This window comes from Panthera uncia, assembly GCF_023721935.1.
Source record: "Panthera uncia isolate 11264 chromosome B3 unlocalized genomic scaffold, Puncia_PCG_1.0 HiC_scaffold_1, whole genome shotgun sequence".
Lineage (NCBI taxonomy): Eukaryota > Metazoa > Chordata > Mammalia > Carnivora > Felidae > Panthera > Panthera uncia.
In genome coordinates this window covers 47,288,825-47,314,094 of record NW_026057582.1, presented here as the reverse complement: position 1 = coordinate 47,314,094, position 25,270 = coordinate 47,288,825, and the positions used below count along the sequence as shown (strand labels likewise).

General features: G+C 38.3%; 1 protein-coding gene and 1 non-coding gene across 2 annotated transcripts; both read left to right on the top strand.

Moving 5' to 3' along the window:
- Window positions 1-499: 499 nt before the first annotated feature.
- Window positions 500-18,416, top strand: TMX1 (thioredoxin related transmembrane protein 1). Its single transcript, XM_049612791.1, has 8 exons — window positions 500-873; window positions 4,132-4,247; window positions 5,807-5,852; window positions 8,671-8,799; window positions 10,768-10,813; window positions 10,915-11,016; window positions 11,133-11,199; window positions 14,039-18,416. Exons 1-8 carry the CDS (start codon window positions 722-724, stop codon window positions 14,215-14,217), a joined length of 837 nt encoding a protein of 278 aa, XP_049468748.1. The 5' UTR covers window positions 500-721; the 3' UTR covers window positions 14,218-18,416.
- LOC125910547 (small nucleolar RNA SNORA70) lies at window positions 4,595-4,728 on the top strand. Its single transcript, XR_007454047.1, has one exon. It is a non-coding gene; the product is annotated as a small nucleolar RNA SNORA70 (small nucleolar RNA).
- Window positions 18,417-25,270: the final 6,854 nt, after the last annotated feature.

The window sequence follows — 25,270 nt, the reverse complement described above, 5'->3', positions numbered from 1 at the left end:
TTGAATTTCAGATTTGGCATCTCTATAACTACTGCATTTAAAAACAAATTGAGGTATAACATACATTCTAAAGTGCATAAAGTGCACTAATCTCAACGGGTACAGCTTGATGGTTTTTTATGTGTACGCCCTTGTAACCAACTGTTCAAAGATAAGGAATGTAAAAGTATCCCAGAAGATTCCCTTGTGCACCTTTCCAGCCTGTAATCCCCTACAAGAAAATCAAAATTCTGACTTACATAAACATCCATTAGCTTTACTACAAAAATTTCCAAAAGAAACAAATGAAAACTCTAAAGGGCGCTTAATTGGACACTTCTTTAGTGTAAACTTACCAACTGGCTTGAGTAAGTATGAATACCAATCATTTGGCGCCAAAAGGTGAAACAATATTTAAGCCAGGCCGCTCCGTAGCCCCGCCCCACTCCCTACACCACGCCCCCTGCTTGCTCTTTTCCTTCCGAACAATTCTAGGGCTCGCCCGGCGTAGGGAAGAAACCGCTTTTCTGTCATGCGCACTAGGGATTGGCTCTTTTCCCTCTCTACAAACCAGTAGGACCGGGCATCGTCCTGCGCATTGAGAGTTTCCCAGGAACGCGCGCGCGCGCGCAACTGCGCGGTCATGCGCATGAGCAGATTAGCTCTCTGAGGGCGGAAGTGAGGAGCGGCTGCGCAAAGGTGGGGGGCGCTGCGCTTGCTGTGGGGTGGGCGAGCTGCAGAAATGACGGCCTCCAGGAGTCCCGTGGTTCCTGTGGCAGTGTTGCTGCTGTTGGCTTGCGGGGCTCCCTGGACCCACGGGCGGCGGAGCGACGTGCGCATCATCACAGACGAGAACTGGAAAGAGTTGCTGGAAGGAGAGTGGATGATAGAATTGTGAGTGTGGGGCGGTTGTCTCGGGTCCCCTCGGTGGGCCGGGAGGTCCCGGCTGCTGGATCTAAATCTGGACACCCGCTTCACTTCCATTCAGCTCAGGCGGGTCCCAGCTTACCCAGAACTGCCACTCGGAGCCGACGACCCAGAGCCTGACTCCTCCAGATCCCTAAAGTCCTCTTCGGATCGGCCGCTGGCTTGGTCCCACCCCCTCGTTTCTAACCAGGGAATATTAAGTTTCTTCTAAATGGTTTCGTTTCTAGTACTGTGGTGCGCCTAAGAGATAGAGTTCAACTTCGCATTTTTTCTACTTTTCATGACTTTGGGGGTGGAAGTGGTTGGTTTGACTAATTCCTATACAGTTATTTATTTTAGAATCATCCTTCGCAAACTTCTAGACTTACTCTTCACCAAACTTTATAAAAGAGGAGATTGAGCAGAGCTCCTCTCCTTTTGTCTTTTATCCTTTAAAAGTCCATTCGTAGTGTTGGAATTTGAGACTTTTCACATTTTATTTTATGGATTAAGTATATTTTAATTTTAAATGCTGAGTAAATTCAACTTGGATTATTGTTAATTTTTTTTTTTTTTTTTTTTTTTTTTTTTTTTTTTGCTTTATCTTGTTTTTGTTTTTTTCTCTCTGCACGTCTCATTTTTCTTTTGGATTCGTGTTTCTGCAAAGTACTTATTGCTCAATGTCCTGGATTGTTACTCTCAGATATAAGTGTTATTGCAATAAAAAATAAAGTTAACGTATGAGAGTGATTATAAACTCTTAGGACCATCAGGTCATCATTTACTGTTTGGAGGAAACCACGTGTCTGTGGTGATTCTGTTCTACTAAGGTCCCCTTTGCATCTGTAGAAAATAAATTGCTTTTGCTTTAGTTGCTAAATTGGTGATGGTGGTAGTGCTATTGATCATAGTGGTATTAGTGATATTAGTAAAAAACACCACTTTTGAGTGTTAACTGTACCAGACACTGCTAAACACTTTATATACATTATACTATTTAATTTTTTACAATCCTTTAAGATCGGCATTATTTCCCACATTTTACAGGTGAGAGAAATACCTAAGGGTTTTAATTAATCTGTCCTGGTATTGCTATACTGGCTTTCCTTTGCAGTGCCTAAGCGTAGGTATGCAGTAATTGTTAGAATGGTCCCCTTCTTTAACAGGGTTCAGATGAGTGTTTTCCTGTATGCTTGGGTTGCCAGTTAATGGATGAAGGTGGACGTCCCCAAGGGAGAGCGCAGAAGGCCAAATCGATAACTGTTGAGTCATAAAATCAAAAAAGGCATAGAACATTTATATGGAGTAAAAGATAGGGGAAATTGTTTATGCACTATACATTTAATCTGTAACTTAGTGAAATGAAATTTTAGGCAACATTGAAGCTGCAGCCAAGAGGAAATATAACCAGGGACAACATTTGATTTTTATTGTCATGAATAAGTTGTTTTAGATTGTGCCCATAAAATATTTACGGTTTCATAAATAGTAATTAAACAATAGTGATGATGAATTTATATACAAAATATAGTCAAGTAATACTTAAGGGTTTTTAAAAAAATTTTTCTTTAATGTTTATTTTTGAGAGAGAGAGAGAGAGCACGAGCTGGGGAGGGGCAGAGAGAGAGGGAGACACAGAATCTGAAGCAGGCTCCAGGCTCCATGCTGACAGCACAGAGCCTGACACGGGGCTCGAACCCACAAACTGTGAGATCATGACCTGAGCCAAAGTCAGACAACAGACTGAGCCACTCAAGCACCCCTTGAGGTTTTTTTTTTTTTTTTTTTAACTGATTTGATCAATCTATGTAAATACAGTGGTCAAAAGTTAAGTATTTGGGGATTTGAATTAGAACTTCTCTGTGAAATTAGACTATACTGTAGAACTTGTTCTTATTTTTTTCCCCCTTAGCTTACTGATTTACATGTTAAGACTTTAAAAAGCACAAAAGGAACTTGTAAGGGGGATCGAGTATTGCTAATAAATGATAGTCTGCTCTTATTACAAGTCTGTTATCTGCATTAAACCCATCCTGATCAGTTTTGTTGCAGAGATATTTTTATTGAAATACAATCTGTTGTTAAGGACTTTTGCTTTCATGTATGGTACTGGTCTTGTTTCCCAGTGTCTATTACTTTTAGGAGTTTTATTTTCATAACATAAGTTAAAATATAATGAAATGCAGAAACCGAACTCTTGTGTTCAGCAAGTACAGGCTTTATTCTTCCATTAAAAAAAAAAAAACTGAGTCAAATTGAAAGATAATACACAATAAAGTGAAGAATAAAATCCTGGAGAAAAATCAGGGCCTTGAAAGATGCTGAATACCAGAGGAGTAATTAAAATGCTAATGAGCTTGGCCATAGATTTGTAAACCTGAGGTTTTAGAAACTGGCTAACCAAGGACTGGCCAAAGGAATTTTGTATGGTCTGTCCAGTGTTTGTGTCCAGGTTAAGTTTTGAGGTAACATTTTTACATAAATATGCAGATTTTCAGCTTCTTTTAAATGAGGTAGAGCCTGCTACCTAGCCAGAAATCCCCTTGTGGCAATCATGCTGAGTGGAGGTTCCCCTCATAAGGAGCATGCATTTCCTTTTTCGCCACAGCCCTGGGCACTTCCTATTTTTCTCCTTACTAGCCCCTTGCCTTTGTGACTCCTGTAGTGCAAATTATTCAAACGGGTGAACTCCAAATTTGGTTTTGAGTTTTCTGGTGGCCACGTATTCATAGAGAGATCCAAAGGTTTTCAAAGAGCTGTTTTGGGGGGCTCCTGGGTGGCTCAGTCTGTTGATCTTCAGTTGAGCATCTGACTCTTGATTTCGGCTCAGTTCATGATCTCACAGACGTGAAATCAAGCCCAGTTTCCGGCTCCACGCTGAGCGTGGGGCTCTCCCTCTCTTTCTGTCTCTCTGCCTCTTCCCTGCTCAAATGGGTGCGCACTCTCTCACTCAAAATATATAAACTGATTAAAAAACAAAGACTGTTTGGCATGTAAACTTACGAACTTATTTTTGTGTCTGACGAACTTATTCTCAGAATTTTACATAATGAGCATCATCAGTTATAGTTTTGATTTTCAGAATGTTAACTCCACAGTTAAAACTCTTTCATCTTCACAGAATTAACCACTTTGCTATCTTGTTTTTAGTATAAAACAGTCTTCACAAATTACACATTTAGAATTGTTATATCTATATGGTCATATTAGAATGCTTAACTTTTTTTCTTAAACTGTATTTTATAGTTATGCTCCATGGTGTCCTGCTTGTCAGAATCTTCAACCAGAATGGGAAAGTTTTGCTGAATGGGGAGAAGATCTTGAGGTTAATGTTGCAAAAGTAGATGTCACAGAGCAGCCAGGTACTGTAAGTCTGTGGTTAGTCTGCAAATTGGGTTGATATGTTCATCCTGTTTGCCACATCACTTGGTCTTAACTGCCTTTCATTAGGTTTTGAAAACATAACTGTCTGGGGGCGCCTGGGTGGCTCAGTCTGTAGAGCGTCCAACTCCAGCTCAGGTCATGATCTCAAGGTTCAGTTTGTACATTCGAGCCCCACGTCAGGCTCTGTGGGAGCCTGGAGCCTGCTTCAGATTCTGTCTCTCCCACTCTCTCTGCCCCTCCCCTGCTCGCAGTCTGTCTCTGTTTCTCTCTCTCTTAAAAAATAAGTAAACATTAAAAAAAAAAAAACACATAACTGCATAACTGTCTGCAGTACTTATGCTGACTCACCCGCCTCCCTGGTGAGGGATCCTTGTGCAGTGGCTACAAAAAGCAGATTCTGTGGTTGTGTATGCAGCTCATTCCTTTTAGGTGTTGCTGTAAGGGACCTTGGGGGCCGTGCCCTCTCCCTGTTCTGGCCCATGTAACTGCCTTTGATCTTTTTTTCCTTTGTATCCCAGACCCCAGACTAGCATGTAAGATGCCTTTGAGAAGTCCTAGAATACTGTGGTTTAGGTGGACATTGGCCAAGCCACCATTTGCATCCATATACCAAGCTTCAGAATAAAGAGCATGTGGTGGAGGTTTTTTGTAGAGCCAAGGGTACATTCTCTGACAAGTGAACCCAATCTCTTAATTGGGTTTCAAATTTAATAACCTGTGGTTTGAGGGCATGCCCTTAATACAAAGCTCTCATGTCTGTGGGGTCAAATACACTCCTGACTTGGCCCCCTGAACAAGTGGCAGGCCCTGCTCTTAAGGATGCTCCTTTCTTAGACCAGCCTCATCTTACCTGATCTTGGTCACAGTAAACCTGGGTTGTTGATTCTGTTCTCACCCCAGATGGTAATAAGAGCTAATATTTATTGAGCACTTAGTACAAGTATTGCTCCAAGTGTTTTGCATTTGTTATATAATCCTTATACAACCTTGTGAGTTAGGTAATATGAGAAAACTGAGGCATAGAGAGATGAACTCTCAGTTATATTAGAGCTTAACACATGGTTAATAATGTTATTGTTACTGCTCATCTTAGGAAAGATTGAAAATATTTTCCGTTTTTAACATCTTAAACTCTTTGTTTTTTGAATGGCAAGTGGTATTTCATTTGATTTTAGATCTTTCTAAGACTACTGTTATATTGTGCCGCCCTGTGACTCATCGCTGGTAGTCTTATCACATAGTGGTATAGTTGATGAAATGTTAATATATATATTCACAGACATCTTCAGTATTCAAGCCTTACATACTTTTAATTGAGATAATGTGCAGTAGTGTTGATTTTAAAGTTGCTTCAAGTACATAATTGGGATTTTTTTCATTGTTACAAAGCTCAACTGTTTTTAGGTATAATTTCATATTCATTCCCTATTAGTATTTAAATAATTCAGAATCAACTTTTAAGTAGTAAGTGATTGTTGGCTCATATAAAACCTGTTGTTTCTTGTATTTGTTTCTAATGTTTCCTTATCATTTTTAGGACTGAGTGGACGATTTATTATAACTGCTCTTCCTACTATTTATCAGTAAGTATTTGAAGATTCTATCGTTAAGGGGAAAGATGCAGCATAGTATAATCAGAATAAAAGACCTCTGGCCTGAATCATGTTTAAAGAGCATTATATTCAGTAAGGCTCAGTTTGTCCTTCATGCTATTGTAGGTGCGTTAGATGGATGACGTATGAAATACTTCTGGTCACAGAGGTTTGTAACTATTTTGTAACCTCCTGAACTCAGAGGTTCACATGACATGGTGTGATACCATGTAGCATAGTAAAGATTATGAGCCCAGGTTTGTGTTAAGTCCTGTAGAAAGTTTGGTGAGGAAAAGAAAATCACTGGGCAGGGTGGTTCCTGGAGAACATGGGAATATAAACGCAACCTCAGAGGTAGAATTTTCAAAAGAGTGTAGAAGTAAGCATTCCATCCTTTGGATACTCTCACCAACAGTCATAAATAGGAACACGGTGTGTTCAAAAATTAGCTAGGAAAGGGCTGTAGCTCAGTCTTCAGACGGTAATTGGTGAAATGGTTGAGTGTTAAGTCAGAATGAACAAGATTATGTAGTTTTCTGTGTCAGGTCTTTTAGTTTGAATTTATCTTCTAAACTGGGGATAGGAAATCTCAAATCTGTACAGGCATACCTTGTTTTACTGTGCTTCACAGATGTTGCATTTTCACAAATTGAAGGTTTGTAGCAACGTTGGATCAGGTGGGTCTGTCTGCACCATTTTTCCAATAGCATTTGCTCACTTTGTGTCTCTGTGTCACATTTTGGTAATTCTTGAAATATTTCAGACTTTTTCATTATTATGTCTTCTGGTGGTCTGTAATAAGTGATTATAGCTTGCTGAAAGCTCAGATGATGTTTAGCATTTTTTAGCAAGAAAGTATTTTTAGATGAAGATATGCATAATGTTTTAGACATAAAGTTCATTCAGCTGGTGGCTTGTGTGGCAGGAGGTACTTTCCTCATTTAAATTTCTGAAAGCAAGTTGGCAGTTTTTTGTGTTTCTAGCTCACTTTTCTTTGGCATCTTTTTTTTCATGTGTGTATCTGTTTCTCTGTGCCTTTGTATTCACCCCTGCTCCTTTTGTATCTATTCATATGTATATTCTTCCTCTCTGGAAGTGCTACTGTTCCTTTTTACTCCGTCCTTTTCTCCACTTCCCCCTTTACTGGTTCTAATCAGTGTCTTCCATTTTCCTTCTCCCTTCTTAACATCCCCTGAACTTCCAGAATTTCCTGTCCTTCTTTTATAATTTTATTTTAATGTTTTATTTACTTTTGAGAGAGAGAGAGAGACAGAGTGTGAGCAGGGGGAGGGGCAGAGAGTGAGTGAGACACAGAATCTGAAGCAGGCAGCAGGCTCCAGGCTCTGAGCTGTCAGCACAGAGCTCAACACGGGGTTCCGGGGCTCGAACCCACAAACTGCGAGATCACGACCTGAGCCAAAGTCAGATGACTGACTGAGCCACCCACGCGCCCCTCCTGTCCTTTTTTAAATTTTTTTTTTTTTAACGTTTATTTATTTTTGAGACAGAGAGAGACAGAGCATGAACGGGGGAGGGTCAGAGAGAGGGAGACACAGAATCTGAAACAGGCTCCAGGCTCTGAGCTGTCAGCACAGAGCCGGACGCGGGGCTCGAACTCACGGACCGCGAGATCATGACCCGAGCCGAAGTCGGCCGCTTAACCGACTGAGCCACCCAGGCGCCCCACCTCCTGTCCTTTTTTTAAGTCACATTGTTTATCATGCCCATTCCCCTAATTTTTGCCTTTTGAAATCCTACATATTTTTCAAAAACAGCTCAGATGCCATTGCCTTTACAAAAACTTTTTGTTTTTTTGAGTGGAAGATCCTTGTAGTCTTTGGCACTGGAAGGCTAAAGGATTCTTTAACCCTCCTGTAGGTGGTAGGGAGCTTTTGAAAATTTTTGTACTTAAGTGATAAAGTATTATGTAGGATTAGACTGGCAGTATTACCATTTTTTTTTTAACATTTATTTATTTTTGAGAGCTAGAGATAGCACAGGTGCAGGAGGGGCGGAGAGAGAGGGAGGCACAGAATCTGAACCAGGCTCCAGGCTCTGAGCTGTCAGCACAGAGCCTGACATGGGGCTCGAATCCTGGGCCCATGAGATCATGGCCTAAGCTGAAGTTGGATGCTTAAATGACTGAACCACCCAGATGCCCCTAGACTGGCAGTATTATTTAGGGTAGTTTGGAAATAGTGAAGTTGTGGGAGTAGGGAGAGCATTTTTGAGCCTTTGAGAACTCCATACATTGGGAAGGGGAAGGAGGAGGCAGATGTCAGGAAGAATGCAAAGCATACTGTAAAATAGAATCACTGAAATAGGAGGAAAGGAAACACTACCAGATACCTCCAGCAATTTAAAGTAGCATGGTTAAGATGATGTGATCATGGCTGAAAATACCAGAAAAATTCCTTCAATTTTTAACCTGTAGCTTAAAATAGCTAATAATTAGTAAGTGCCAGATACTGTCTAACAACTTTTCATGTAGCCATCCTTTTAAGATGTGCATTGCACCTTTATTGAGGTATAATTTACATAGAACTATGGTTTCATAATTTTATAATTTGGAAAAGTAATAATAATTGTAAGGCTTATGATTCTTTATAATGCCACTGCTTAAATAAATTTGGAACCAAGATGTTATGAGTTGGTAATTAGTGTTGTTACTTGTGCAATTTCTTACTTGTGCATTACTAATGATTTTGAATATAAGGATTGATTATAAAATGAGGTTAAAGAAAAAGCAAAACAAATGCTAAGTTTATTTATTTGGTGCTGTTTAATATTTAATTCTGATCCCCTTTAGTTGTAAAGATGGTGAATTTAGGCGCTATCAGGGTCCAAGGACTAAGAAGGACTTCATAAACTTTGTAAGTGAGAAAGAGTGGAAGAGTATTGAACCCGTTTCATCGTGGTTTGGTCCAGGTTCTGTTCTGTAAGTATGAGGGATTTTTCTTTTATCTATTTCAGAATTAATTGGACCAGATAATTATATTTTGTGGAAATAAAGCATTCATACCCAGTTTTAGTTCTTGGACTCTTAAGGTACATTCATACTTACTGCGATATTTGTAGTTTGACTTTTTCTTCTAAGTCAGATACTTTGATCTTTGGTAAGCTAGAAGGAGGCGTACGCTAAAATTAAGTTGAAAGCCTTTTCAGGAATATTTTAGCTCTGCAGATAATGGTCATTTGTATCCTCAAAAACGAATCGATCTCCCTGAGCAATGTAATTGGTAAAGCTATCATTTCAGCTTAATATTTGAATAAGCCTCAAACATGTGCCTACTCTTGTTACCGTTATATTTTATACCATTATATTTTAGTTCTTAATGTGATTGCATTATTCTACCCATCTGATAATTTTTTGGTTGAATAGGATGGATGAACAATGAACTTAATGGTATGGGTAACCACTGGGCTTAATCTATAGCTGGATATATGGAGCAGTAGTGATTGGAAATAGCAAGAGTATTTTCAGCTAGCCTTTGGGGTATAAGGCCTCTCAGGTCATATGAGAGATATCTGGAAATAATGAGTTTTGCTGAGGTCTCCATGGACTCATCCTGGTTTGGCTAAGTTACCTCTTCCTGTCTCCTCACCACATTTGCCCTTAGAGGTTGGGGAGTTGTTACACCAACGGTGTAAGGTATAAAAATGCTCTGGATTCTGGGAGTGGAGGAAAGATCAGCCCTAAGTGATATTTTGAAATCGAATTTTGTCTTTAGCTCCTTTCCTTTTCACCTCTTTTCCTGTGAAAATCTCTAAATTGAATGGTCCTGTAGCTGTCAGAATTCCCCTTACTGAACCACCATGCCCTAGTATTCCTGATAGAATCTAATTAGTGCTGATTATAGTGAGGCTACACATTGCTTTATGTTTCAGTTCCCTGTTCCTATGCCCATTTGCAATTTAAGTGACAGAAGCAACATGATTGAACCACATTTTTGTGTCAGACTGAAATTGCTCCTGATTTTTGTTAATTTGAAATCTCCTAGACGAATCTTACCCTCTCTAGTAGAAGAAGGTATTCCTTGTATGTCTTTGTTGAATCCTCAGGGATTCAGCAGTGCATGCCTTTTTTATTGGTGGACCGAGTGAGAGACACTTGTAGTGTCGGCAGGCTCACCCACCCAGTGTGGGCAGTCGGAGTAGGTCATCCTGCATGCAGGAACTTTGGCTTAGGTGTGAATTGATCTATATGTTGGTGGCAATCCTTGTGCTAGAGAGGAAGCAAACCCTTCTTAGTTTTGCCTTTTTCTAACTGTCTAAACTACTTGGGTTTATGTGAAAATAATAATTATTTATGTTTATATGATGTCTTAGCATTTATTTCATATGAAATTTCTTTGTATATCCTTAAATGATATCAAACTAATACAAATTAAAATTATTTAATTTTAATACAAAAGGGGAATAATTCTTAGGTGGGAAGGATCAGTTCAACAAGTATTCCCAGTTCTTCCTTCAGGCTCCCTTCTCTCCTCATTCTTTGGAGGGATTTTAAGGGTTAATAAGAGTTGTCATTTGCTTATAGTACACTTGACTTTAGGCAACTGGTTCCTTAGAGCTTGTAACCCGTTATGCAGAGTATATTGGAGACATCATCAGATGAAAGGTGAAAGGCTAAAGTCAAAGCAGTAGGGAAAGGGAAAAAGTTACCAAGTTTTATTTATGAGGACATCACATAGTGACAGCAGTTCAAGAACTGTTCATTTTTATTAACAGGAATTCCTAATACAAGCTTGAAATCAGCGATGTATTGCTAGTCTTGATTAACACCAGCAATAAAATCTGTTATGTTAGGGAAATTATAGCCTGAAAAATAGAAGATCTAGATATGCACACATTCTCTTTCAAAGGTATGTGTCCTATTCAGTTTTTTAATCCTTTTTTCTTTCAGGATGAGTAGTATGTCAGCACTCTTTCAGCTATCCATGTGGATCAGGGTATGGGCTAGAGTTTTATTTCTATTTGAAACATTTTTGACACTACCCGAGTTTTTTAAACAACCAGGGTTTTTAAGTTTATTCTTTCCTTTTGATTTTAGACTTGCCATAACTATTTTATTGAAGACCTTGGATTACCAGTTTGGGGATCATACACAGTTTTTGCTTTAGCAACTCTGCTTTCAGGACTATTATTGGGACTTGTAAGTACTTCATTTTCAGAGTACATGGAAGAAAAATATTTTAAAATCTGATGATTGAATGTAGGTACACTAAGCTCTATCATATACATTCAGATTACTTGTGTTTATTTTCGCAGTGTATGATATTTGTGGCAGATTGCCTTTTTCCTTCAAAAAGGCGTAGATCACAGCCATACCCTTCCAGTAAGTATATTTTTAACATTTATTTTTTATTCGCCATAATTCTGTTCATTTCTGTGAACACAATCACACATATAGCAAGTTGCTTGTTTAGCTTAGGTTTCTAAATGTGGAACAATAGTTTACGTCAGAAACGGAAGGAGGATATATATTTCATGTAAGAATTCCAGCCTGGATTTTAGAACATAGTTGTTTTCTTGGCTTTTGTAATGTGGAGATTTTTAACATCGCGTATAACTTGCAGATACTTAATAACCCTGATCTGGTGTCATTTTATTTGAAAATTTCATGATATTCATGGATCCATTTGAGTATACTGGAGTCAGAAAGAGTTGAGTATATTCTACTCTGGTAGTCGTTCATTATTATGGTGGCCACATTTGAAGGTTTTTCTTTGAATCGTAGCCAAGTCTAAGTTTTTCTGGTAGGATATTCGGGAAAGCAGTTCCTGTAGCTGATTGAGGATTTGCATTAACACTGTACTACAAGATGAGTTGATATAATTAGAAGTATTCACTGCTATCTGTCTTAATATAATTGCTCTCAGCATTTGGTTTAATCTTGAAAATTACACTGTTAGGGAAGCCCTCCTGTTTGCTGTTTATAAATAACTCTCACTTTGTGCCCTCCCATTCACTTTTCAGCAGCTCTCTAGATTGTATGAGTGATACTCTTCATTTTGTGGTTGGGGAAAGTAAGGCTCAGAGAGGTGAACTATTTTTCTAGGGTCACAAAGAAGTGACAGAGTAGAGAGTAGAGCCTAAAGTAGACTGCGGGCATGACATTTTCATTGTGCCACCTTTTGTGACTTTAGGAATTACCGAGGTCAGAACTCCTGAAGTGAAGTCAGTCAAGATTGCATTTACAGTCTACCTTGTTCACTGGATAGCTGACAGGTTATCTTTCATTTCTTAGATGGTTGCATCAATACCGAAAAGGACACGTACAGGGGAAGAATTCATTCTATCCAGCAAGAGCCACTGACCTGTAGGGAAAGAAATGTGAACACAGATTACTTAAAAGACAATTTAAAAGTTGGTGGATGTACATTTAATACTTACATCATTGAAAAACCTTAAATCTAACAGAAAATTAGTTTCAAGTAATCTGTGGCACGACTGATAGATTTTAACCTGAACTTTAATATGATACCACCCCTTCTATAGCAGGCCACGTGATTTGAGTTGTTTTTCAATGTCTGTGTTTAGCTTTGATGTTGAGTTGCCAGGGAGAGACCCAACTCAGTCTAGCTTTAAGCAAAATAGGGATTTACTGCTTCATGTAGCAAGGAAGTCTGAGGGCAGAGTTGGCTGGATCCTTGGGCTCAAATGTTAAAGATGTTGTGTTTCTGAACCGCTTTGTTTTCCATGTCTTTCCCTGCTTCATTTTTGCTCTTTCCAGTCCTTAGCATAAAATGAGTAAGAAAGCAGTGGCTCACAATCCAGAGTAGGAAGTATGCTTTTTCCCTACACCCAGCTATCTTTTGGAAAAATTTTGGTGCACTCTACTTGTGTAAAGAGCTCACTTTTTGGAACAGTTAGTGTAAACCAGGGTTTCAACATGTGTCTCAACATGGATGCTTTTTACCTTTTGAGATGGGTAATTCTTAATTGTGACAGACTGTCATTTGTAAATTGTTGGGTGTTCAGCATCATCCCACACGTTGGCAGCAGCACCGCTCCTCTTAGTGGTGACAACCAGAAATATCTCCAGACAGTGCTAAGTGTTCCTTGGCAGTGGTGGGGTCCGGGGAGCAAGACCACCCCCCATGGAGAACCATTGTTGTAGGCTGTAGTGCCTACCACAGCTACATGGGGTGTGCTACTGGGAAGGGGCCATTAACCCAGCTGAAAGAACAATGTCAGACCAAACCATAGAGTGCCCACCATGTGGTCATTTCTTCTCGTGTTTTTTTCTGCCTTACGCTCTCAGGCCTCCCTACTCTGCTCAGGATTGCCTAAGATTAAGGCAGTCTAGGATCGCGGAATAGACTAAAGCCTCTTGGCCCAGTTCTGTGTTCTGTATCTCAGTAACATGGTGTGTTCGAAGTTTAGGTTAACTAGCAATAGGTCCTGTAAAAAAAAATGGAAAAGGGGTGTGTGTGTGTACACGTACATAGTTAAAAATTCATTGAGCTGTGCGCTTAAGCTTTATACATTTTATTGTTTGTAATTATGCCTTAACAAAATTATATATGTGAGGAAGAGGAAGCACACTTGTGAAACTCCTTGGAGAAGAAAAACACAATGGATAGGAATATAATGTTGTAAATGTCTGATTGCTGCTCACCTGGAAACTGAAACGGGTAGTGTTGAAGTTTGTTTCATTGCACTTATTAACTAGAAGATTTAAGAGCAAATAAATATGGTTCTATTTAATGTAGTATATTTTCTTACAACATCCACATGCACGCACAGCATTAATTCTGGTTTATTGATTTCGGTTCAGTTTATAAACAGGCAGGTGATTACAGTGAATTTGGTAAATAAGATGGATCTTTCAAACCAATTTTCATTTTTATGGTGTCACTTATTTTTAAAGATAACTTTTTCCTTTTAGAAATCTAAACTTATGATTGATAAATAAAATCCGAAGCAGTTTATGGGCCTATGAATCGTGTCTTGATTTTACTGTAGTGGAACTCTAATACATCAATGAACAAAACCATTTCTGGGTCTTTATCTTTTTCTGTTGTAATGCCCACCATGAATGTTGTCTGTGTGCATACAATGTGATTATAGTATTACTGACTATATTCCTTATGCTGTACTTTTCATCTTTGTAACTTATTTTATAACTGGAAGTGTGTACCTCTTAATCCCCTCTGGTCTTTATCTTTAAGAAAAATTATTACCAGAATCTTCTCAACCTTTGAAAAAAGTGGAGGAGGAACAAGAGGCTGATGAAGAAGATGTTTCAGAAGAGGAAGCAGGAAGTAAAGAAGGAACAAACAAAGACTTTCCACGGAACGCCATTAGGCAACGTTCTGTGGGTCCTTCATTGGCCACAGATCAATCCTAGTTGATTTTTATAGATATCATAATATGATTTTGGCAGAAACAGAAGATGGATCATTTTGGTTTGAAGTAAACTGTGACATGCTTGTACATTGCAGGGTTCAGTCTAGATTGTCATTAGATTGGACAGACTATCTTCAGAAAATAAAAGTAGCACTACGTAAAAAAGTTTGAAATAGGATTTAAGAACAACAGTATGATGGTTTAAACAATTCTTTAGGTTTTGAAAAATCTGGTGCCAAGCAATAAGGTTTGAGTATTTTTATTTAATAATGTTTCAGATCTTCTGAGTTGAAAAATTACATTTCCCGAGTATTGCATTATTGAGGTATTTTTGGAGATTACTTTGGAGAAGATTTCTCATTTGATATAATTTTTCTCAGTTTCACTGTGTGAAAAAAAGAACATATTTCCCATAAATGGGAACTTTGCCCATTGACTCGAGAAATGTGTGGTTCAGTGACAACTCTGGTCATTTCACAAATATAGTCCAAAATTTCTTCATATTTTTAGATTATGCAACTAATAAAGACTACCTTGCTTTAATTAGTTTTCTACACATGGTAATATAGGATATTCTCCTGATTTAGGAAGTTTTTATGTAAGTCCATGGTGTTATCTTGATTCCTATAAAGGTCGGTTGCCTTTTTTTGTTCCCCTCTGTTCACTGTATGGTTTATGTTTTTCTTACCATGGGTTACATTTTCTTTTTCTAAATTGGATAATTTTCTGGAAACATTTTTCATGCTTTAATAAATAGCCCTTTTTGTTTCAACTGAAGCTTACTGAGGATTCCTTAAAATTGAAAAGCTGTTTACTGATCATTTAAAATTTTGGCCACTCATTTCAGATTTTATGTCATTCTGTTGAACTTCTGAGGTTTTTGTTCGTTTGTTTTGCACATGAAGGTGAACATTCCTGATTTTTATTTGATCTTGTAGAAAAGCCTTGATATTTTACATTTTGAAAATTCATAGAAGCTTAATTTGATATAAAATAAAGTTACCATTCTACTCAGGAAAAAGCATCTTATAGTGTATGTTTTCACTGTATATTCATCATCACAGAAAATTCTTAATTGATTTTACAAAGTCTGTGTATGCTTGATGTTTAAAAATCATAACATTCTTACGTTTTTGAACACAAAGTCTGTATTCTGCTGTACTTTTTATTGTGTAGTGTTTCACAGGTGAGCATCAGCAGGATGGGACATTTAATATAATTTTACACCTCAAAGAGTACAGAGCTTTCACTTTACAGCAAAAGGGGGGGGGTGTTGGGTGGCAGTAAGAACTGTATTATCTACAAGAAGGGGAAAAGCCATAACTCAGAATGAATCACTTGCCCATTATTTAATAGACAATTTCTGTAATGTCCTGTTTTGTCTAGATTCTGCTGTGTGAATCCATTAGACTTATACAGTATCATAATGTACAACAGTTTTCTTCAAAGACCTTGCCTTTAGAATATTAAATATTCTACCATTGAAGAGTTTTGGATGTATAGTAATTTTGTGATGCTTTAGAAAAATAGACTAAGCACAAAATAAACTTTTCTAAGCACTTCACTAAAGGCTGGAGACAAGTGTGATTTCTAGTTGCATATTTAGAAGTACTTCATTACTTTGTATTTAACAGTGTTCAGATGAATAGTTGTGTCACTCTGTTCTTAATTTGTTTAATCAAAAGGCTAGAGTTCTACACATTTTTTTTTTGTTATTTGAGATGATAGAGGAAAATAGTACTCATTAATCAGGTGTTCCACTTTCTAGTATTCTAGTATACAAGACATAGACTTTAAGTTCTTAATTAGAAAATACTGTATATACAGAAAATTAAAAGTAGCCTGAATAGGTAGAGACATGATATTTCAGAAAACAGATGGTTTTGCATTTCTTCAAGATTGTCACTCTAGACACCTGAATAATCAATTTTCTGTCATACGAGAGGCATATAGAAACTACAGGATCATTTACCTCTAACAGACTCCTTTTGTTTCCCTTATTAGGTTAAGGGGGCTCAACATAGCAGTTAGTTATAAATCTTAGGAGAGATTAAGGTGCGATATCAGCATCCTGGAGAACTCTGCCCCCCACCCCGCAATAATTATTCAGTGCTAACGTGGAAGTGTAAAACTGATCACTCCAATAGAAAAGACAGTTCTAGGGATGCCTGGGGGGCTCAGTTTGTTGAGCGTCTGACTTCAGGTTATAATCTTGTGATTCGTGAGTTCCAGCCCTGTATCGGGCTTGCTGCTGTTAGCACAGAGCCCACTTCAGATCTGCCACGCTCCCTCTCACTGTCCCTCCCCTGCTGGTGCACTCTCTCAAAAATAAATAAACCTTTAAAAACAAATGCAGGTCTACCACGTACTGCCTAGGTCAGCAAGAATGACAGAAGTTGTAATGAAGATTCCTGTGTATATATTAGCTTCCATTCACGACGGTTCTTTTTTCTCCACATTCTTGCCAACATTTGTTACCTCTTGTCTTTTTGAGTTAGCCATTCTGACAGGTGTAAAGTGATACCTCATTGTGGTTTTGATTTGCATTTCCCTTAGGATTAGTGATGTTGGTTGGGCCTCTTTTCATGTGTCTGTTGGCCATCTGTGTGTCTTTGGGAAATTGTGTAGTCAGGTCCTCTGCCCATTTTTAATAGGATTACTTGGGTGTTTTTGGTGTTGCCCTGTACAAATTCTCATATATTTTGGATATTAGCCCCTTACTGAATAGATCGTTTACAAATCTATCTTCTCTCATTCAGTAGGTTGCCTTTTTATCTTTTGGATAGTTTCCTTCGCTGTGCAAAAGCTTCTTCTTTTGATGTGGTCCCAATAGTTTATTTTTACTTGTATTTCCCTTGCCTAAGGAGACATACCTAGACAATGTTACTAAGGCTGAAGTCAGAGAAATTATTGCCTATGTTTTCTTCTAGAAGTTTTATGGTTTCAGGTCTCACATTTAGATCTTTAATCCATTTTGAGTTTATTTTTGTGTATAGTGTGAGAAGTGGTCCAGTTTCATTTGTAAATGATGGTTTTGAAAGCAATTTTCCGTCAAGTCAGTTGTGTCCTTATTCAACCGAGTGCATCAAAGGCATAGGTCTGGACTTAATTATATTACGAGATTAACATTTTTGAATAAACATTTTAACTCATTTTAGGATTACCTAGGATATTATGATGCATAACACTAGTTTAAGGTATAATTCTTTCAATAAATTATTTCTTTCCAGTTTTACTGAGGTATGATTGCCAAAACAAATTACTTTTGATAGGGATCTTTTATTAATAAGATAATTAATTTGAGATGGAATTTAAATGAGTGGTCCTACTGAATAATTGTATAATTCTAAAAGTAAAATTAAAAAAAATTTTTTTTAATGTTTATTTATTTCTGAGACAAAGAGAGACAGAGCATGAGTGGGGGAGGGGCAGAGAGAGAGGGAGACACAGAATCAGAAGCAGGCTCCAGGCTCTGAGCTGTCAGCACAGAGCCTGACATGGGGCTCAAACTCAAAAACCGTGAGATCATGACCTTAGCCAAAGTTGGTTGGTCGCCCAACCGACTGAGCCACCCAGGCACCCCTAAAAGTAAAATTTTAAATATATCACTTACAGATTTGGGTATATATTGCGTATCTAGCAACTTCTGCATTTGTTCTAAAACCATTAAAGCTAGAACAACAAATTTAAATTTGAAGTTTGATAATATATAAGTAGTAAAGTCATTATCTGAACAGATCTAAAATATATCCTTTTAAATTTTATTTTATTTACTAAAAAATATTTTTTTAATGTTTATTTATTTATTTAGAGAGAGAGAGAGCACAAGCATGGGAGGGGCAGAGACAGAGAGTCACAGAACTGAAGCAGGCTACAGGCTCTGAGCTGTCAGTACAGAGCCCGATGCGGGGCTTGAACTCATAGACTGCAAGATTATGACCTGAGCTGAACTCAGACCTTTAAACTACTGAGCCACCCAGGTGCCCCTAAAATATATCCTTTTTAGGAAAAATGTTTATTTTGAGAGAAAGAGCATGAGCCAGGGAGGGGCAGAGAGAGAGAGAGAGGGAATTTCAAGCGGGCATGCTGCAATCAGTGCAGAGCCCAACCCAGGGGCTTAATTTCATGAACCATGGGATCATGACCTGAACCAAAATCAAGAGTCAGACACTTAACTGACTGAGCCACCCAGGCACCCCAATATATCCTTTCCCTTAATGATTGTTTCTTTTGACTCATTAATTACAGATGATTATGATAATATCAGTATTGTGGCCATTAATGAAATCAACTGTCTCCTTTCTACCCATTTGGCTGTGTGTAACATTTTTAAGCCTATTTTTGTTATTATCACAACTCAGACTGGTTGTATCCTGAAAATGAAACATGAAAAATGAAAATATAACAAGTAATTGACCAAATAGAGGTGTGCTTCTCTGAAATTTCTTTTTTTTTTTTTTAACATTTATTTATTTTTAAGAGACAGAGCACGAGCAGGGTGGTGGGGAGTGGGGAGCAGAGACAGAGGGAGACACAGAATCCAAAGCAGGCTCCAGGCTCTGTGCTGTCAGCACAAAATCAGATGCTCAACCACCTGAGCCATCCAGGTGCCCATCTGAAATTTCTTTTAAATCTAAATAGAAGTAAGTCTTTTATTTATTTTATTTATTATTTTAAAAAATTTTTATTTTTGAGAGACAAAGAGCACGAGCTGGGGAGGGGCAGAGAGAGAGAGAGAGAGAGAGAGAGAGAGAGAATCTGAAGCTGGCTCCAGGCTCTGAGCTGTCAGTGCAGAGCCCGATGCAGGGCTCAAACTCACAAACTGTGAGATCATGACCTGAGCCCAAGTCGGACACTTAACCGACTGAGCCACTCAGGCGCCCCTATTAAATCCATTTTAAACTGAGTGTACATATACTTTGAAGAATAACTTAAGTAATTAAGTATTTTTAAAAAACATCCTTAGTTTTCAGTGTTTTAAATAAAGCATGTCACAGAAATAAGGTTATTAGTAGGTTAGAATATATCAACTCAAGTACTTAAGATTCAACTTACTGCTACCTGGGCATTCCACAGAAGCTCTCTAAAGTTTAGATGTCTCTGCTTCCACAGAATCAAGTATACACTTTGAGAATGTTAAATGCTATTAACTTCATCTCCCCCACCCAACCCAACTAATATTCCTGAAACTATTTTAACAAATCCTCTTGTCTGTCAACATGTCTCACGTTCCATCTGTTGGTTTAAGAGTCAGCTCAAATCCCTTAAGTCCTTTCTGGCCCACAATCTTTTGTTTTGTTTTGTTTTTTTCCAAAAAACCTAAAATGTGGATTTTCACCATTCCCTGGCAGTTAAATCACATTCTGTCTTGTTATATTTCTTCTCTTGCATTTATTATACCAGTTAACTGGCACTGAGCAAATCATAATACATCCTTTGGTCTCAAGTTATGAGTTAAGTGATTTCTGGGGTTCTCTACCTTGAAGAAGATAGTCACTGCATTCATAAGTTGTCTCTAAAACCTGACTGTCATCACTTTGAGGCCTGAAAATACTTGTTAGAGACAGAGCATGCTGTTTCGGCGAGATTTAACAGAAGTCGAGAGACCTGGCTTCAAGTCTTGTCTCTGCCCCTGACTCAGAATGTGACTACTGCCTGTCTGTACATTGATTTTTGTTTTTGTGAAATGAGTGCAAGTTGAGTAGTCTAGTTGTTAGATAAGTTACTTTGAGGAAGCTCTTGAAGTGAACAATGAAGTTATTTGCAACTTTAGCTTCTTGGGCAGGTTTTCTAGAACATAAATGCCACGTGAATGGAGACAATTGTGAAGTTAGTCATGTTGACAGTGAATCGTGGGTGTCATTAGGCACCAGCTTGGGTCCTCAATCTGCCGAGATGGAGAAGCAGGAAAAGGAAAAGGCTGTTCTGCCTTTGCTATCCTATACTTTCTGACATTCACATCCTTCACAGCAGAACCAGATTTTATGTTCTCCATCTTTTTCTTGACAGCCATGTGCTTCAGGACAAGCTGAGACTCTCCTCACTTACTAGGGGTGAGTTTTGGTTCTTAAGACACATGATAATCCAAACCAGTGATTGACATGGTCAATGAACATGTCCAACTTGAGCCAGTGAGGACATGGTGGCTTCTCGTAAGGTCTCTTTGCTTAAAAATGAGGACTCAAGGGTATGTCTCATTTTTCTGGAGTTTGCCATTTTCTGGATGTGATGCCTAGAATGTTGTGACCATCTCACATCCTGAGGATGAAGTGAACAAAGAGGAGGACAGAGCCAAGAGAATCAGAAAAGCAAAGCTTGAGCTTTGACAGAACACTCCCTATCTCTGAACATCTTGTTATTTGAGATAATTTTCCTTATTCCCTAGCCGTTTTCACTTACTTATAACTAAAGTATCAACATGGCTGTCACCTTTCTGGACTCTGTGAACAATGGTGTCTTGATTTGGGTTAACTTAGCTCAATTCCATGTCATCATCAGATTGCTAACCTCAAGCCATGGTTTACTTTTCTCACTGTGACAGCCCAAGTTCAGGAAAAAGAGTTAATCTTCATGTATGTGGTTGAAAGCAATTGATGGGTTAAGTCAGACATGTACTCCAAACAGGCTTGGTAGTGAGAAGTTAAGTGAGTATAGTTTTCTGTTTTGGGGGGGCTATTTTTTTATTCCTCATATTTTATTACATTAATATTAGAATCTTGTAAGCATTAGAGATGAAATCCTAGAAGCTAAAAATAGTGTGTTGAGTGTAAGTATAGCTAACCATTTCGTGTTAACTCAGGCTTTGAGCCTAAAATAGCCTTGTTTAGCTTGTAAGATCCTCTTTGGATTTTGTTTAGTGAGCAAATTCCTATGTATCATTTTTGATAGTAACTTGAATTTTCTACTGAGAATGGGAATAATGTAAGTTTGAAGATGGTAAGAAGGAATCGTTTTGCCATTCTGTCCCCTTTGAAGAGGAGGAAGAAAAGGATGGGTGAGTAAAGGGTGACATTTGTTTATGTCTTCTGGAATGTTTCTCTCTTTTCTAAGTTTCTTGTTTGTGTTTTGTCAAGATTAAATGACAATGTATGTGCAAATGCCAGTCATAACCTAGCACATGCAAACAGCTTGATATGGAATATTACTTAATGTTTATGAAAGGGGATTCCAGTCAAATAACCCTACTGCTTACTAGACTATAACTTGCATTGTAGCCTGAAGTGTTTATTTCGCAAAACCGTCGAGAATGCAATTACTTTTTTTGATGTTTGAGCTGTCAGTGCATGCTTTGAAGTACCTCATTGTTGAAGGAACCAGATGCCTTCCTAACTTTGAGTTATATGCATGCTGCATGTAAACATTTTTAGTTGTGTTCAGTGTTTATGTGTGAGTTCAAGTTGTTAAATGGCTCCAGCCTTCAGGCTGATTTTTAATCTGGAGATATGTAAATTTCATAAAGTGATGTTACTTACTCTTACCTTTGGATATGAGCTTACAGAGAAATTATAGTATACAGAGACAGGATAATATGATGAGTTTTTTAAAGAGCTATTTTTTATTCTGAGGTTATATCCTCCTTCTTAATGTTTTAAAATTAAAAATGCTAGATTTTAAAAAATGGCCTTACCTTACTAAAGTTAAGAGTTGACAGTCTCTTGTGAGTATCCCAAATTTGGAGAGTTTTACTGGACCATAAAGTTTTGAAGTCTGGGAACCACTTATCTTGTCCAAGATGAGTAAACTGAAGTTTCTTCCCTAGACGGCTCATGAAAGGCAAATAGAAAATAAAAATTCAGGTCTCCTCACAAGTGATTTCTTCTTTCTTCACAAATTTTTCCCTGAGTGGGGTTATTGGAAGCCATGCCATGTTATACAACTGTAAGCTTAAATGTTCTGTTCATATCGTTACATCGAACCCAGGTCTGACCTGGGCGCCTAGGTGGCTCAGTCAGTTAAGTATCTGATTCTTGATTTTTGTTCATGTTATGATCTCATGGTTTGTGAGTTTGAGGCCCACATTGGGCTCTGTGCTGATAGCATGGAGCCTGCTTGGAATTCTCTCTCTCTCTCTCTCTCTCTCTCTCTCTCTCTCTGCCCCTCCCCTGTGTGCACATGCACACTCACTCTCACTCTCTCAAAATGAACTTAGCCTCCTGTGTTAAGAAAAAAAAAAAAGAAAGAAAGAGAGAAAGAAAGAATCCAAGTCTGATCAAACAGGGCTGTTGGCTCATAGATCTGTCAGGTGACAGTTTATATTACTGTGCAACTTATGCCTGCAGCAGTCTCATTTTTCTGTGTCTCTGTTTTAAATTGGAATCATGGAGGAGAACAATTGTCTCTGAATTTTAGCTTTATCAATAACATTTCCACTTGTTAATATAGACGCATAAGAGGGGCGCCTGGGTGGCTCAGTCGGTGAAGCGGTCGACTTCGGCTCAGGTCATGATCTCGCAGTCCGTGAGTTCAAGCCCCGCGTCGGGCTCTGTGCTGACAGCTCAGAGCCTGGAGCCTGTTTCAGATTCTGTATCTCCCTCTCTCTGACCCTCCCCCATTCATGCTTTGTCTCTCTCTGTCTCAAAAATAAATAAGCGTTAAAAAAAAAATTAAAAAAAATATATAGACGCATAAGATTAAATCTATACTGGTGCTAAGGAATAGAAAGACCAGTTGGGTACACTGCGGTTTTGACAACTTATTTTTTTCTGGTTGAAGCATCATTATAAAATATAGTATCAAGGAGAAATACTGAGGTTAAGTTCATGTCAGTCGTATTCATGTCTTGGCACTACAGTAGCTCACTAAATGTTTGCTCAGTGTATTTATTTAGCTGTTTACCCCTGACCTGGAGTAGACAATCAAAGAAAACTCTGGTGGTGCCAGTTATCCAACTTTGTGCAGAATAATTTTTATTAGAATGTTTTCCGTTTTATTTCCCTAATACACTGTCCCCTGATCCCCATGGATTTACCTTATCTCTCCTGAGAGGTACTGTGAAGAACATTTTAGTCACATGTGTCCTGCAGTAGAGCTTCCAAAGGGCTTTCACAAACGTCTCTTTGACTCACAACCACCTTAAGAAGTAGGTAGGGCAAGTATTATTATTATTTTAACAATAAAGAAATGGAAACTCCAGCCAATAGATCTGATTCAGGTTTGCAAACCATTAAGTAGTGGATTTAAGGCTTGAACCTAGGTTGACTTACTTTAATAGAGTTCAGTGTTTCTAGATTATCTTTAGATCACTAGTCCCACAAGAGGTTTCATGGAGTCTCGTGGTAAAATGGGTTTGTATATGCTGTTCCTATGGATGCTCGTAGCACAGCTCGTGGTAAAATGGGTTTGTATAAGCTGTTCCTATGGATGCTCGTAGCACAGTCCCTGTACCAACAAGACCAGTTTACCTTTGTTCATTGTGATATTTCCCTTTATAATAAAACCTTTGTTTGCGAGGATAATTTGTTCCAGAAATATGCTTGTAATCCAAAGCACTTGTGTATCAAAGCAAATTTCCCTGTGAGAAATAATGGAAACTCGGGTGCTTCATTCCACAACCCCAAAATATTCATATAAAAACGATTACAATATTGTAATGCAGTACAAAATAATAAAATACAAAATATAAAGAAAAATAAATTAATCTGCACTTACCTTTGAAAACCTTCATGGCTGGTGTAAGGGAGACAGAGAGGAAGGTTATTATATAGGACAACTTTCACTATCACTAATGGAATCACTGCTATCTATTGGCTCAATGGAATGTTTTGTGCATGGGGGCCATTGTATATGTTTGCTCAGATGTTGACTGTAGCACAGTATTAATAAACTCTTGTCATATACTGTATTTAGTATAGCTGGCAATAAGGCAGAAAAGGAAAGGGTCTGTATCTAAAGGCAGCCTGACCTAGAATGAAGCAAAGCATTCCTGAGCTTACTCTTGTATGGAAAAGCAAAGGACCGTCCATAGGTGCTTTGAAGTGACAAAAACACACTAGTGCGAGTTGTGGGCACTTTCCAGCGTTCTGAAAAATCACTAATTTCTGCCAAACACCTTGGCCTGAGACTGAGCATCTGAGCATGGGAGAGAAAATCACCCACAATCCCACAGTAAGAGAGAGAGACAGAGAGACAGAGGAACCATGGCTCAGTTACGATCATGTGACATCTGGCATCAGGTACTAGTATTGCAAGATATCGCCTGTTTATCAAGTTAAAATTTACTAGAAATGTTTGCTCATCTTTCAGAACATTCACAGAACAAGTTACTCGCAATCCAAGGTTTTACTGTATTTGAACATAGAACCTCTTTTTAAATTAACATTCTTTAAATATCCCAAGACATTAGTATTCCTTCAAGTATACTTTTTGGGTACTTTGGGGGAATGTTAGTATAGTGACTTTCTTTCTTTCTTTCTTTCTTTCTTTCTTTTCTTTCTTTCTTTCTTTCTTAATGTTTATTTTTGAGAGAGAAAGACAGTGTGAGTGGGGGAGGGGCAGAGAGAGAGAGGGAGACACATAATCCAAAACAGTTTCCAGGCTCTGAGCTGTCAGCACAGAGCCTGACGCAGGTCTCGAACCTGGGAACAGTGAGATCATGACCTAGGCCAAAGACAGACGCTTAATTGAGTAAATCACCCAGGAGCCCCAGTGTAGTAACTTCTATACCATGCTACCCTCATTTTATATGGGGCTTTTTTTTATGGCACCTCATAATCTAAGCTTCCTACTCAATTGTCGAATGCTAGCTTTCTGAAAATATACCAAAATAATCCTACTGATTTAAGCAAAGCTGAGTTTATTCTTTACTGTGGTAAGGACAATCACTTCATTGACAGTCCTATTAGGGTTTTGAAGTAAGGGAGAGCAAAATCAAGTTATGTGAGTTCTTTTTGTGGTCTGATTTAAGGTGGGTTTCTTGATTTGAGGTCTTGTTTGTGGCTGGACAAATTTGGTACTAGGATTTTAAAGTAAATCTTGAAAAGTAAATAGTCACTAAATGCTGCCTGTTCTGAGAAAAGAGTATATACTTTGCTGAGGGGGGACGTTGAATAGTTTAG